This window comes from Schistocerca piceifrons, chromosome 9, assembly GCF_021461385.2.
Source record: "Schistocerca piceifrons isolate TAMUIC-IGC-003096 chromosome 9, iqSchPice1.1, whole genome shotgun sequence".
Classification (NCBI taxonomy): Eukaryota; Metazoa; Arthropoda; class Insecta; order Orthoptera; family Acrididae; genus Schistocerca; species Schistocerca piceifrons.
Genome location: NC_060146.1, coordinates 204185284 through 204201869, shown reverse-complemented (window position 1 = coordinate 204201869; position 16586 = coordinate 204185284). Strand labels below are relative to the sequence as shown.

The following is a 16586-nucleotide window of genomic DNA, read 5'->3' as shown; positions in this document are numbered from 1 at the left end:
GTGGACCGGATCCAGCACGTGCAGCGTGGAAGGAGCAGCTGAACCATAAACTTGACAACCATAGTCCAAACGTGACAGAACTAGAGCACGATAAAGACGGAGGAGGAGGGAACGGTCCGCACCCCAAGAGGAGTGGGCAAGGAAGCGAAGGACATTGAGTTTACGGAAACATCCTACCTTCAGGAGTCTGATATGGGGCAGCCAAGTGAGCTTGTTGTCGAAAAGAAGACCTAGGAAACGAAACTGTGGAACCACAGGCAATCTTTGTGCAGCGAGATAGAGCTCTGGATCAGGGTGGACCGTAGTACGGCGACAGAAGTGGACCACCCGCGATTTTAAAGGAGAGAATTGAAACCCGTGTGAGAGGGTCCATGCAGAGGCACGCCGTATAGCCACCTGGAGCTGCCGTTCTGCAGATGGCATCGAGGAGGAACTAACCCAAATGCAGAAATCATCCACATACAGGGCAGGGGCAACCAAGGGACCGACAGAGGCCACAAGTCCATCGATAGCAATGAGGAAAAGAAGGGCACTCAAGACAGAACCCTGTGGGATGCCCGTCTCCTGGGTCCGTGGAGAACTAAAAGCAGTACCAACTCGAACTCTGAATGACCGATGGATCAGGAACTGGCGGATAAAAATCGGGAGTGGGCCCCGAAGACCCCACTGATGAAGGGTTAGTAAGATGTGATGGCGCCAGGCCGTGTCATAGGCCTTGCGAAGGTCAAAAAACACTGCAACCAAATGGCGGCGCTGGGAAAAAGCCTGCCGAACTGCGGATTCCAAGCGAAGTAAATGATCGATTGGAGATCGTCCCTCTCGAAAGCCACACTGGTAAGGGGACAATAGATCCCGAGATTCGAGGACCCAAGTGAGCCGACGGGCTACCAGCCGTTCAAGTAACTTACAACCAACATTGGTCAAACTAATTGGCCGATAGCTGTCAACAGATAGGGGGTTCTGACCAGGTTTAAGGACAGGAACCACAATGCTATCCCTCCACTGAGAAGGGAAGTGACCCTGGAGCCAGATACGGTTAAACACCCGAAGAAGATGGTGCCGTTGTGGAGCACTGAGATGTTGAAGCAGCTGGTTATGAATGGAATCTGGGCCAGGGGCCGTATCGTGAGAAGAAGATAGAGCAGAAAGAAATTCCCATTCAGTGAAAGGTTCGTTGTAAGATTCTGACTCACAAGTGGTGAAACATAAGGTGACAGCTTCAGCCTGCTGTTTTTGATAAAGGAAAGCAGCTGGATAGGAGGCCGACGCTGATGCCACTGCAAAATGGGTCGCAAGATGTTCTGCGAGAACTAATGGGTCCGTACAAATGCCATCTGGGAGGTGAAGGCCTGGGAGGGTGGACTGCCGATGGCAACCTTGGAGAGAGCGAAGTGTAGCCCATACCCGTGACAGAGGGACAGTGGAACCAAGGGAAGAAACAAATCGTTCCAAACATATCCGCTTGCTCTGTTTGATTAAATAACGGGCTTTAGCGCGAAGGCGCTTAAAGGTAGAAAGGCTGGCTACAGATGGGTGCCTCTTAAAGTGTTGCAAAGCTCGACGGCGATCACGGATGGCAATGGCAATGGCCGTACTCCACCACGGGACTTGCCGACGACGAAATTGTCCAGATGAGCGCGGGACAGCAAGGTTAGCAGCGCGAACAATCGCGTCAGACACGTCACGTAGGACGTCATCAATACAACCCGACAAAGAGGGAGAAAACTCGACCTGTGCAGTATATAGAGGCCAATCGGCGCGGTGGAAAGACCAACGAGGTAACCTCTCCATCGGGGAGCGGGAAGGGAGCGTGATAATCAACGGGAAATGGTCACTATCACAAAGGTCGTCATGTGGCGACCAGTGTAATGAAGGGAGGAGAGAGGGAGAAGAAAGAGAAAGATCAATGGCAGAAAAGGTACCATGACCAGCACTGAAATGAGTAGGGGAGCCATCATTAAGAAGGCACAGGTCGTGGTCTGCAATAAATTGGTCTATAAGAAGACCTCGTCTAGATGGAAAGGCACTGCCCCACAAAGGATGATGAGCATTAAAATCCCCAAGGAGGAGGAAGGGAGGAGGAAGTTGCTGAAGAAGGGTGGTTAAGGCAGCAGGTGTAAGAGTCCTGTCAGGAGGGAGATAAAGATCGCATACTGTGACTGCAGAGTCTAAGTGGACCCTAACAGCAACCGCTTCCAATGTAGTTTGGAGAGGAATCCACGTGCTAGCAATGTCTGTACGGACCAACGTACAAACGCCACCAGAAGCCCGCAAGGGTCCGACCCGATTTCGACAGAAAACACGGAACCCACGGAGGGTCGGTGAGTGAGCATCAGTAAAATGAGATTCCTGGAGAACCACACAAGCTGCTGAGTAGGACGAAAGAAGGGATTTCAATTCCGGAAGGTGACGATAGTAGCCATTACAATTCCATTGGAGAACCACAGAACGATGGTTTAAATGAGGGCTGAACACGCTAAATCCAGTCATACTGCCGGGTCCCCACCCGTCACCGACAAGGAGGGGGCGACATCCATAAACGACAGGTCAGAATCCGGTTGTGAAGTCGGGGAAGGGACCTCCGGTGACACCAGAGGCTCTTTGTCCCGGGACTTATGTTTCTTCTTCTTTTCAGGCTGAGATCGAGGAGGGCTGTGTGGCATAATGGAGCCAGCTGCAGCAAGATCAGGAACAGAAAGAGACCGGGCGACCTGGGGGCCGATAGACCGCGGCTCTCGCGGTCGCCGCGCTGCAGCAGACCTTTGACCTGGAAGGTGCCGGGAAGGGGCATCCCGGGAGAGGCGCCCTTGACCGGCAGACGCCGAAGGAGTGGGACACTTCTCCGGCTGGGGAGGGGGAGCAGCGCCCAGAGGAGAAGGTGTGGGAGCCGCAGGGGAGGGGGGGAAGGAGAGGGGTCCGGGATGGGGGTAAGGAAGGGGGAGGAAGGGATGAAGATGTAACCAAGGCGTAACTAGATGTCATGGACACAGGGTGCAATCGCGCATATTTCTTACGGGCCTCTGTGTAGCTTAAACGATCAAGGGACTTATACTCCTGTATCTTTTTTTCTTTCTTATAGACTGGGCAATCTGCTGAACGTGGAGAATGACTACCATGACAATTTACACATACAGGAGGGGGAACACAGGGACTCCCCTCATGGAGTGGACGTCCACAGTCACCACAGAGAGGGTCCTGGGAACAGCGAGAAGACATGTGGCCAAAACGCAAGCACTTAAAACACCGCATAGGAGGTGGGATGTACGGCTTCACATCACAGCGATAGACCATAATCTTAACTTTCTCAGGAAGGGTATCCCCTTCAAAGGCCAGGATAAAGGCACCAGTATCAATACGATTATCTTTAGGACCCTTCTGAACGCGCCGAACAAAGTGAACACCCCGCCGTCCGAGATTGTCCCGAAGTTCCTCATCAGTTTGAAGGATGAGGTCTCTGTGAAAAATCACACCTTGTACCATATTTAGAGACTGGTGAGGGGTAATGGACACGGGTATTGTGCCAAGATGGGTACAGGCACGAAGGGCCGCAGATTGGGCAGCCGAAGCAGTTTTTATCAGCAACGAACCTGACCGCATCTTGCTCAGGGAGTCCACTTCGCCGAACTTGTCTTCAATGTGTTCCACAAAGAATAAAGGTTTGACACTGGTGAAAGTATCTCCATCAGTCCTGGTGCAAACTAGATAACGGGGGAAAGGTTTTGCCCCTAGACGACGGGCCTGACCCTCCTCCCAGGGGGTAGCCACGGAAGGGAAGGCCGAAGGGGCAAGAGAAGCAGCACTTGAGGAATCAGTACCACGCAGAGAGACGGCCGCAGAAGAGCGGCCAGAGTTTTGGACCCGTATGCGTTTCATCTGCATAGCGTCCGCCCTGATACCACCCACTCCGATCAGGGGCTCTCCTCACGGGCGCCACCCAGCCACAGCAAGGGCCGTCTGGCACGGCGGCCATTGCCGGGAGTTCCGATGCTCCAGGATGACGAGCAACCACTCCAAGGCATGCATGAGGAGGTCACAGCACAGGTATCAGAAGTGTGATCCCTGTGTGTTCAGGGGGCTCAATCAAAAGGGTACATAGCGACCCCACCACACGGGCTGGCTACCGTGCTGGCTATGCACCCTAGCATCAGACAACGACGTAAAAGAAAAGGTGGAATGTACTAGGAGGGCACACGTCGGAGACACTAGGTAAGGTGCTCTTCCCCAAATGGCTCACACTACGGAAGAGAAATTTTGGAATGGAGGTCAAACCCCAGAGGGGACCAAGGAATGCCAAAAGGAGGAGATGATTACGCAACAAAGCCGGAGTGTAAAACCAACAGAACCAGGAGGATAGCGGGGGCCAACATAAGCAAGGACACCAATAGAGGGAGAGGAGAGGGCGAGGGGAAAGGGGTATGGAGGGGAAAGGAGGGGAAGGGAAAGGAAATGCAGCCCGGGAGAGAAAGAAGGCTGCAATGGCTCGGGGCCCCGTGCTCGCCACGCACGTATCCACAAAAGAGTTGTGGACCCCCTGGGGGGTTCTGAGGATATGTCCAGCATTAGGAGATGAAATGTTAGGTCCAGACACATTCCTTAAACCACTACCTAACACCCAAACAATAAACCACCAAGGATGTAAATGCCAGCCACAAAAGCCTAAAGGCTAGCTAACAAACCTGGCACTGCCCAGGTAATAATTTTGCCAATTTTCTATTAGAAACAAAAAAACGTGAACTATGTTTTTAGTGAAGTATCAAAAATCACTTCCATCTATTCGTGAAAATGACTTTGAAATTATGAAACAGCCACAAAGAAATATGCATAATGTACATATGTATAAATTGTTGTTGTTGTTGTTGTTGTTGTTGTTGTTGTGGTCTTCAGTCCTGAGACTGGTTTGATGCAGCTCTCCATGTTACTCTATCCTGTGCGAGCTTCTTCATCTCCCAGTACCTACCGCAACCAACATCCTTCTGAATCTGCTTAGAGTATTCACCTCTTGGTCTCCCTCTACGATTTTTACCCGCCACACTGCCCTCCAATACTAAATTGGTGATCCCTTGATGCCTCAGAACATGTCCTACCAACCGATCCCTTCTAGTCAAGTTGTGCCACAAACTTCTCTTCTCCCCAATACTATTCAATACCTCCTCATTAGTTATGTGATCTACCCATCTAATCTTCAGCATTCTTCTGTAGCACCACATTTTGAAAGCTTCTATTCTTTTCTTGTTTACACTATTTATCGTCCATGTTTCACTTCCATACATGACTACACGACATACAAATACTTTCAGAAACGACTTCCTGACATTTAAATCTAGACTTGATGTTAACAAATTTCTCTTCTCCAGAAACGCTTTCCTTGCCATTGCCAGTCTACATTTTATATCCTCTCTATTTCGACGATCATCAGTTATTTTGCTCCCCAAATAGCAAAACTTATCAACTACTTTAAGTGTCTCATTTCCTAATCTAATTCCCTCAGCACCGCCAGATATAATTTGACTACATTCCATTATCCTTGTTTTTCTTTTGCTGATGTTCATCTTTTATTCTCCTTTCAAGACAATGTCCATTCTGTTCAACTGCTCTTCCAGGTCCTTTGCTGTCTCTGACAAAATTACAATGTCATTGGCAAACCTCAAAGATTTTTATTTCTTCTCCATTGATTTTAATTCCTACTCGAAATTTTTCTTTTGTTTCTTTTACTGCTTGCTCAATATACAGATTGAACAACACCCAAATCACTGCTTCCCTTTCATGTCCCTTCTTGACTCTTTACAACTGCCATCTGGTTTTGGTACAAATTGTAAATAGCCTTTCGATCACTGTATTTTACTCCTGCCACCTTCAGAATTTGAAAGAGAGTATTCCAGTCAACATTGTCAAAAGCTTTCTCTACGTCTACAAATGCTGGAAATGTAGGTTTGCCTTTTGTTAATCTATCTTCTAAGATAAGTTGTAGGGTCAATATTGCCTCACATGTTCCAACATTTATACAGAACCTAAACTAATCTTCCCCAAGGTCAGCTTCTACCAGTTTTCCATTGGTCTGTAAAGAATTCGTGTTAGTATTTTGCAGCCGTGACTTATTAAACTGATAGTTTGGTAATTTTCACAACTGTCTGCACGTGCTTTATTTGGGATTGGAATTATTATATTCTTTTTTAAGTCTGAGAGTACTTCACCTGCCTCATACATTTTGCTCACCAGATGGCAGACTTTTGTCAGGACTTGCTCCCCCAAGGCTATCAGTATTTCTAATGGTATGTTGTCTACTCCCGGGGCCTTGTTTTGACATGGGTCTTTCAGTGCTCTATCAAACTCTTCATGCAGCATCATATCTCCTATTTCCATCTTCATCTACATCCTCTTCCATAATATTGTCCTCAAGTACATTGCCCTTGTATAGACCCTCTATGTACTCCTTCCACCTTTCTGCTTTCCCTTCTTTGTTTAGAACTGGGTTTCCATATGAGCTATTGATATCCATAGAAATGGTTCTCTTTTCTCCAAAGGTCTCTTTAATTTTCCTGTTGGCAGTATCTATCTTAACCCTAGTGATACATGCCTCTACATCCTGACCGTTGTCCTCTAGCAATCCCTGCTTAGCCATTTTGCACTTCCTGTCGATCTCATTTTTAGAAGTTTGTATTTCTTTTCGCCTGCTTCATTTACTGCATTTTTATATTTTCTCTTTTCATCAATTAAATTCAATACCGTATATCTTCTGTTACCCAGTGATTTCTACTAGCCCTCATCTTTTTACCTACTTGATCCTCTGCTGCCTTCACTATTTTCTCTCTCAAAGCTACTGCATTTCTTTCCCCCATTCTTGTCAATCGTTCCCTAATGCTGAAACATAATGAGGTCAAAAAGTACGGTTATATGGGACACCAAGTGAAATTTGTGACTGAATTGAGGACTTTTCGGTACGGAGGATGCAACATGTTATCTCGGATGGACAGTCATCTTCAGATGCAGAAGTATCTTTGGGTGTGCCCCACGGAATTGTGTTGAGACCCTTACTGTTCATGTCATACATTAATAACCTTACAGACAACATTAACAGTAACCTCAAAATTTTTGCAGATGATGCAGTTATCTATAACGAAGCACTAGCTGAAAGAAGTTGCATAAATATTCAGCTGGATCCTGATAAGATTTCAAAGTGGTGCAGAGATTGGCAACTTGCTTTGAATGTTCAGAAATGTAAAACTGTGTACTTCACAAAACAAAAAAAGTATTGTCCTCTGACTATAATATCAATAAATCACTGTTGGCCCCAACAAGCTCATACAAATACATGGGTGTAACACTCATATGAAATGGAAAGATTACATAGGTTCAGTTGTGGGTAAAGCAGGCAGTAGACTTCGGTTTACCAGTAGAATACTGGGGATACGCAATCAATCTGCAAAAGAGATTGCTTACAAATCTCTCATGAGACTGGTTCTAGAATATTGGGACCCATACCAAATAGAACTTACAGGGGCAGCACAAATTGTCACAGGTTTGCTTACTACATGGCAGTGTGTCACAGAGATACTGGAGGAACTGAACTGGAAGACACTTCAAGATAAACATAAATTATCCCTACAAAATTGATTAACAACATTTCAAGAACTGGCTTTAAATGACGAATCTAGGAATATACTACAACCCCTATGTATTGCTCACAAAGGGATTGTATTTACTGCACGCACAGAGGCATTCAGTCAATCATTCTTTCCATGCTCCATATGAGACTGAAGCAAGAAGAAACACTAATAACTGGTGTTGTGGGATGTACCCTCTGCCATGCACCACACGGTGTTTTGCAGAGTATAGAAGTAGGTGTAGATACAGCCACAATGGAGACAGCCAGTATCAGGTGTCCCCCAGGATTTCGTATTAAGTCCGATACTCTTTTCATTGTACCTACATCTACATGCATACTCTGCATGCCACCATTCTGTGCACGGCACATGGTACCCGGTCTGCTACTAATCATTTCCTTTCCTGTTCCACTCGCAAATAGAATGAGGGGAAAACTAGTATCTATATGCACCCACATGATCCATAGTTTCCTGTTTCTTGTCTTCGTGGTCCTGTGTGCACTGTCAAAATAGGTGCAGAATATAGGGTTAAAGCTCAAACCACCCAAAACCCAAGCAGTACTGGTGGGTCATTCTAGGCTCATCAGCCCGAAATGTCAGGAATCCCCAGCATCTCTAAACCTAAATGGGACAAACAACAACTTAACTCCCTCAGAAAAGTGTCTAGGAGTAGTCACAGATGAAAATCTAAATTGGACTGAGCACTTAACTACAGTGTGCAGGAAGGCATCAGTACCTCACCCTGCCCTACAAAAATATACTTCCAATTATTGATTACAGCAATGTTATTGTGCAAGGACTTTCTCAGAAAAGCGCACAGCACCTGGACCTCGTAATGTACGCCAGTGTACGATATATCTGATATTCAACTCTTTGGTCATATTTCACTATTGTACGCATACGTACAGACAAATGCACAGACATCCATACACCCTGTCTCCTCTATTGTCCCTGTTTTCTCTCCATGTTCTTAATGATCTTGTGTGAACGGTGTGGCAGAAACAGCTGTTCCCATCAGAGCAAAATCCTTTCGGTCTCACTCCATCATTAAACCACTTTCTCAAAGACCTTCTCAGTAGCAAAAACCCAGCTCACAGAATAACTTCCCGTAATATATTAAGAGAAATGAATAACATCTTCAGTGTCGGGAGAAAGCTGATGACATATCTACTAAAGCAATGATATGATCACCATTGTCCGTGTATGCACTTGTTACCCATGTATATCCTGCTTTGCAGCCAGATATTCATTTCCCAGTATTCATGACTGGTGTAGTCTACCTAAATTTCCTTCCCCCAGAACTTGATGTATCAGAAAACATCTATTTTGTACACCTATAAATTCTTTTTATACCTGCCAGTATAGTTATTGTTGTTGTTATCATTATTATTGCTCTTTTCATGATTAGTGGCAGCTGCAGCAGCAGTACTGCCAGCATTAACTTTATAGTTCGTAGTCGCTACTATTCCCACACACTATTACAATATACACTCAATCACTTTAATATTCCTGTCTTTTCTTTTTTCCCATTTGTACCTACTACATGATACATTTATTATATGTATAAAAAGAAGCGTATTACAGGCTACTGAAAATGCTTCACAAATAAAAGAAGTGAAAAGCGTATGGCAAAAAACAAACTGGCTTTCATTTAGTTGCATAGACAGAACGTAAGTCCATGCATTTTAATATTACTTGCAATATTAAAAATTGTCATTTCTTATGTAACTATGATGTAAAAATGGTACTGTGTGTGTGAAAACCGGGTCTGGTGTAAGAGACGGTCTGATGATCCTAATCAGATCTGGTTAAATAAATAAAATAAGTAATTACACTCCTGTCCTTTAAATTCACAACACCAGAAGGATAGCAAATAACAAAGTAACACTTATTATGCATACACAGTATAGTAGGAAAAACACAATTAAACTTTTAGATGATTTGGGGATATATGGGGGTGCAAAATTTAATACGCAGCGCCTCCACAGCTGGCACCAACAGTGGCTCTAATCATCTCAGTATCGAGTCAAACCGAGTTCGGATGACAGTTATGGGAACTTCATTCTGTGCTGCGTTAATTCATTACCAGAGTTAATGAACCACAGTGGCTGGAAATTGGTAATGCGTTGTCTGTCGGCAACCTGTGACAAGATGTTTTCAATGGGTGAAAAGCTAGGAAAATGTGGGGGTTGGGGCAACAGGCAAACACACTCTGTACCACAGAAGGTCACGACAGAGATGGCAATGCACGATCTCTCATTATCTTTTCGCCAGATAACATCATGGTGACCTCTGAGATACAACATGGCACCTACGGAAACACCTCAGAAATGTTAACAATTGATCTCCAAGTTACTGGTTAGGCAAACAAGAGGTGATTGTTTTATATATGCAGTGGCAGACCTTACCGTCGAGCCAGGTCCTGGGCCCATATGGTGGTGGCGAATGAAATCTGGCAATGCTTGTTCTCCTCTGAGTCGTGTGGATGTTTGTCTTGCAGCAAATGACTCCGTTTCCTCACTAAATGTGGCTGTACGACCCTGCACGGATGATAAAAACAGTAAATCTGTTCTCCCGAGCACTACTGTAGTTGTGCTGGGCTGAGATCCCGTACGGTACTGGGTACGGCCCTTCTGAATCCACCGATTCCACATTCACAGGGCACTCGAGGGATCCCGACCGACGCAAGTAGCAATACTGCATAACACAATCTGCTCTCTGATGGACAATGTGCAAATGTGATTTCTGAATGAGAAACTCCACTGTCTAATCTTTCCCTGTGTACATAATGTGAATCCTGTTACTCAAATTTACTTAGTCGACTGTGCTGAAATCTGCATATCCGAGCATGTAGAACACTCCACATTAATTGGATTCTAGCACACTGCAGTGCTGCCATTTTAATGGACAGAAGTGTAAATAACTGGTACTTACGGGTAGATTGGCAGAGAACCTCTCTGCAGTGGTCTTGAAGACTGCAGCAGCGACGGCGAGCAGTTGGACGTGCCTGGTGGAGGGATAGAGGGCCTCCCCGTCCAGCACAAGGCAGGCCGCCGCAACAGCATCCCTGTCCCGCAGCCACGGGGGCAGGTCGCTCGGCTCCACGGGAGGGCCTGTCCAGTTTGCCCGGACAAAGAACAGCAGCGACGAGATGCCGACACACAGCACGTCCAGCTGCCTGAGAACCGATGCCGTAAACTCTCCGGTGTAGAAAAATTCAAGTTAATGCACATGAATTACAAAAATAATCCTGTAATGTTCACAGAGGTGGTGGGCTGCTAGACAAAGTCACGGTGCTACGGTATATTGATAATTTTCGCTTGTGGACCGTCTGACAGCAACTGAATAAAACACAATTTTAGTGCCATACGCGTTTTGCCTTTATAACATTTGACAGTTGGCAACAGAAACCAAAACATTGCATTAAAACAACTGTTCAGTGCATAGTGCTGTGGAATGTGGAAAAAACAGCAAATTGGCGTTCATAAGAAGAAGAACAACACCAAAAATGCAACAGGAGCGTAATATGTAAGAAACTGCCTACGCAACCTGCCACTGATGATGCCTTGCAGAAAATAAAGGCGAAACGCGTATGGCTCTAAAATTGTGTTTTATTCAGTTGCTGTCAGACGGTCCATAAGTGAAAATTATCAATATACCGTAGTATTACGCGCAACTGAGGAGGACAGGACCACAAAAGTTGAAGAAAGTCACGGTGATTAAATATCTAGGCACAATGTTGCAAACTGATGTGAAATGGACCAAGTACGTAATGGCAGTTGTAGGAAAGGTGAATGGTCAACTCTGGTTTATTGGGATAATTCTAGTAATTCATTCAGCTTGAGCTATTCGTGTACTGCTCAAGTGTTTCAGATTCCCATCAGTCAGATTAAAGAATGACTTATAAGCAATTTACATGTGTGCTGCTAGATTTGCTACTGGCATGTTCTATCAACACGTATTACGGAGATGCTTCATGAACTCAAGTGGGAATCCCCAGAGGGAAGATGAGATGTTTTTCTTTTCCCGCGAAACATTATTGAGAAAATTTGAGAACCAATGCTCGAGGCTGACTGCAGAACAGTTAGCTATTACTGCCAAAATACATTTTGCATAAGACCGCAAAGACGAGATAACACAAATTAGGGCTTATATGGAGCATAAACACAGTCATTTTTCCATCACCCCATCTGCGAATGGAACACTTGCTGTGAAACATCATATGCTGCTACTTTTCATTAAATACTTTTCTGTTGCTCTGGAACATCGGACATCACTATTTCTCTGACTGAATCCACAGGAGTCATGTTTTACACATTGTTTTTCTCATGGCACCTTATTTCGTATTCATATTCCAAAGCTTGTGTGTGGAACCTTACTTTAAGATATGCAACACACAGAATAGTTACCAAAAGTTCATACTGTTCTTATAACATTGCATGTGATTTGATTTCCTGTATTATTTAAGTTAAATGTCAATTAAAAATCAGCTGTAAAGTAAGTTTCTGGTTTCCTTGTTACATTCCTATAATTTGATCCTTACAAGCATTCTAACTATCAAATAAAAATGCCCTGTGATTTTGTATGGAAAAATTGGAAAACCTTCCGCTGTTAGAAGGTTAATGAGTCTCACAGTTGGCCACAGTGGTCAATATATTAAAATGTCTCAAATGCTCAATTACAAAATCATACAAATCAGGGTTGGCTCAAACAGTATTAGAAGGTTTTCAAAAATGACTGAAATCAGTTGCCTTTCGTGATAGTAGGATATTTTCCCTATTATCATTTTCAAGTCACTTAGCGACTCATCTTCAGAAGACACAACAATTTAAGCTGTTCTATTAGGTCACAGGCTAATCGCAACATCATAATTCGTGGTGTATCTTGGATAAAATATAATAATAATAATAATAATAATAAATGTTAACGATGAAGAAGAAAATGATTTCAATTTTGGCAATAGACATTCGCTGACTCTTTTCTCATCTCTCACTAGTCATGTGAAAATATTGTGCAATTGGCAATGCGAAACTGACGCACTGCCAACCAGTGGAGAAACACAGCCATGACTGGCACATGTCCTGATCTTGGCTTTAGCCTGCTGTATCTAACTAAACAGATAGGGTTCTGAGAAAGACCTCTGGTCTATTCTGTCCACTTATGAAGATAAAAGAATAGATTATCTGTGAGTATGGAAGCAACAATATCCGTCAGTCCATTTGTACTGATACCGAATAATGTGCAGGACACCAATGACACATTACATATTGGGAACTTGAGAAATCAGCAGCTGCACATCACAGCTGTACAGGCAGACTTAGAATAATGTTTTGTGAAACTCAAACCTTGTCCCACACTTCTCCACATTGGGATTCTGTTATTACAGAGGCAATAGGAATTAGAATGTGTGAGAACAACTTCTATCGAGACAGCAACTGTAATCTTAGTGGTACGTAGGCTGTCTATGGGCTCCTCATCCACGGCATTGTCATTGTCCTCTCCGTGATGCTCTCACATGGGTCAAACAAACCTATGACCATACATGCTGCCTTCCTATATTTAAGTTCAATATCCCTATTAGTCCTATTTGCTATGGGGAAATTTCTAGGATGGGTCATACTAGTGACTTGCAAGCAATCTCCTTTAGTCGACTTATTGATTTTTTTCCCAGTATCCTACCAATGAACAGAAGTCTGTCAACTGCTTTCCCCATGACTGAGCCTGCACAATCAGGATGACGATATTATCGAGAGGAGAGGAACTGGCTGAGTGTGAGAAGGGAGGTATGACACTGTGAGAAGAATTTACAATGCCAAAGCTGAAACAAGCCCAGCTGAAGTAGATTACATCTCTTCATAATTATCAGGGTCTTTGGGAGGACCACCTATGAAAAAACCGGTATTCGGGATATCAAACACAGATATTATATCCTCAGACTTCAATAACATCTAATGATCCCATCCCAAAGAAGGAAGGTTTTCATCAGTGTGGGTATTAGCAAACTATCAATTTAATAAGCCATTGTTGGGAAAAGTTATCTACATAAGGATGGAAAGAGAATGATAGAATCCGACCTGAGAGATTATCAGTTTGGGTTTTGATGAAATGTAGGATATTAGCAAATAACTTTAGACAACACTGAGTGGAATACTTTCTTTGAAATTCTTGAGTTATCAAGGGTATTATACAAGGAGAAGATAGTTACATACCACTCCTACACAAAATCACATTGCAGTTAGAAGAGTCAAAGGACATGAAAGGGAGATGAAATTAAGAATGAGTGATACAGGATCCCCCGTGCTCCCCGAGCAATTAGTAAGAGAAATCAAGAAGAAATCTGAAAAAAAAAAAGGATGAGAGTTTATGAGCCAATCAACAATGGGGTCATTAGAGACAGAGCACAAGCTCCAGTTAGGGAAGGATATGGAAGTAAATTAGCTATGTCAAACCTAAATCTGGATAGCTGGATGCAGGTTTAAACTGTCGACCTCCGAAATCCGAGCTAAGTGTCCTAACCACTGCACCATTTTGCTCACTAAGAAAAAAAAACTAGAACTAGAATTAAAAGTCTGGGAGAAGAAATAAAGAATTTTGAGCTTTGCTGATGACATTTAATGGCATCCCTGATGACATTTAATGGCATCAGAGGTGGCAAAGGCCTTGAAGGATCAGCATGAAGGAATGAATTGCATTTTGAAAAGAGATTATGATGAGCAGTAACAAAAATGAAACAATGGTAGGGGAGTGTAGTTGAATTAAATCAGATGGTGCTGAGGGAATAAAGTCACAAATAGAGGCACTGAAAGCACTAGACAAAGAAGTGCTGTTTGGTTAGCACAATAACTGCAGATTGCGAGAACCCCAGAACCCTTGCCATGTGTTCACAGCATCAGTTAAAACTACATTTATGCTTCAGAATAGATATTATGTGCGTTAAGTATGGTAATTTTGACCTTCTGGATCTTGGTAAGGGATAATGATAAAGAAAAAATTTTCAATATTCCCCAAGAACATCAGCTTAAGAAAGCATGGTAAAAATTTCAACAATTTGTCACGAACACAAATTGTAAACAAGGTCAGCCCCCAAATCAGTACTTTTTGTACCCAAAAATAACTGTTTTTTGATGTGTTCTCAGGAACTGCTAATGGAAAAATGAAGTTTTAATAAGCCAGCTATGGTATACACTCCAGACGCCACGTAACGCAAAAGAACCAACCTAGTCAGTCAATTTGCCTGGGCTAGAGGAAGTGTGTAATGTTTAAATTTTAATCCTGTACTGCACAATAGCTATAGTATGCCTGTCTTTCAATAGGTATAAAAATAGTCACCAGCCCAAGGGCTACCCAAAACACTTATCCACCTCATCTCCGTGATCAATAGGACCTGAGATATGAGACCCTGAAGAATCACATTTTCATTTGCGGCTTTTGGTACCATGCACTGTCATGTATGAACCAATTTGCCACTCTGAAAAATTCAATCAATGGAATAGGCTACTACTTGCTTTTGAAAGAGTGAGGAACAATATTCACTGTTTACTGCAAAGATTTACATTTTCTTTAATTAAATATGAATACACATTCACATATATTATGACCACTCTAGGAGGCACAGAAATCACACAACTGGAAGAATAACAACTGTTCTTTGTTGTCAACAAGTTGTTCATTTCGACCAAAACAAATGTTATTGATAAATTTTACATAAAGACAGTGTTCCTAGTGTTAACAACAGACTAACAGATAACAGAACTCATTCCATATCATCAAATTTTCGCCATAATGAATATGTCTTGTGAACAAGGAATGTGATGTAACTGATGACACGTTTGCTTTCTTACTGACTAATATTCTTCAGCAATGGTGTTAGGCAAATAGGCTTATATATTTTTTAAACCAATTATCACTGATCAGTGAGTATAATCTTGAGTCCAGTTTGAGAAATCCGATAGAGTCCTCTTATACCTGCTAATAATACTCACAGCATACAAAATAGTAATTTCAAATAAATAGTGGTGACAAATACAGCATGTTGTTAATTTTATTAATTCTGCCAACTAAGACTATGAGTAGTTAACTATTATATTATGTTGTCTGTATTACATCCACCTCTTCCCTTCTACCATGCAATTTCAACGCACAAGAATAGACATACATGAGTGAAACACGTCACGCAATTAGAAAGAAGGACATAAAAACTCAAACCTATTGGGTGTACACACACACACACACACACACAGAGAGAGAGAGAGAGAGAGAGAGCGAGAGAGAGAGAGAGAGAGAGATTTATTATTCATCCAGTTTAAAAGTGTGTGCAGTTACCTTTCCAGTGATAATTCATTCTGGTCGATATAGCACTCAACAGAATACTGCAAGGACTTGTCCAAGAGCTCTTCTGTTGAAGCACAACTCAGAAATTTGTTAAACACAGCCTTTGACAGCTCAGACTCCAATATATCTGCATACTTCCCATGTCTGAGATATACAATGATTTCACTGCATGCACCTGGCGCAAATGAAAGTCTACTGATGATACAAAAATTTATGTTCGCATATCTAAAACGCGATACACTGTTAACAATTGTATACAACTTAATACATAGTGATTTTGGTGCAGAGAATATAGCAAATGAGTCAGAGAAATAATCATGTATATCAAACTTCTTCGTATCATAATTCCACAACTGTCAATAACAACGAGTGAAGCTAAACAATGCAACGTGTAAACATGCAACAGAATGACTGTAAAAACCTTCTTCAACAGGAAATGATTTCTGGAATCCAGTCGCTATATATTCTTCTAATGCTTTCACGTCTGCGTCACGCAATTTCGGCATTATTACCAATCTCTAGCAGATTTCTAAACAAACTGAACGCCGCACATCACTCCAGCATACACAACGTGACAACATACACTGCACTGTACTGTACCAACGCCACCTTACACTATGATTGTGCCATCTTCGTGACTTTATCCTTGGACAG

At 43.1% G+C, this 16586-nt stretch overlaps 1 protein-coding gene across 1 annotated transcript in view; it reads right to left on the bottom strand.

Annotated features, from left to right (window-relative positions):
* Positions 1–16566, bottom strand: part of LOC124717256 (tetratricopeptide repeat protein 27) — a 150342-nt gene extending 133776 nt beyond the window's left edge. Inside the window, exons 1-3 of the mRNA XM_047244058.1 lie at positions 16354–16566; positions 15924–16107; positions 10536–10779 (exon numbers count right to left, since the gene is read on the bottom strand). Of these exons, the coding sequence (XP_047100014.1) occupies positions 10536–10779; positions 15924–16107; positions 16354–16438 (513 nt within the window). The 5' untranslated portion in view covers positions 16439–16566. The remainder of the gene's footprint in view (positions 1–10535; positions 10780–15923; positions 16108–16353) is intronic.
* Positions 16567–16586: the final 20 nt, after the last annotated feature.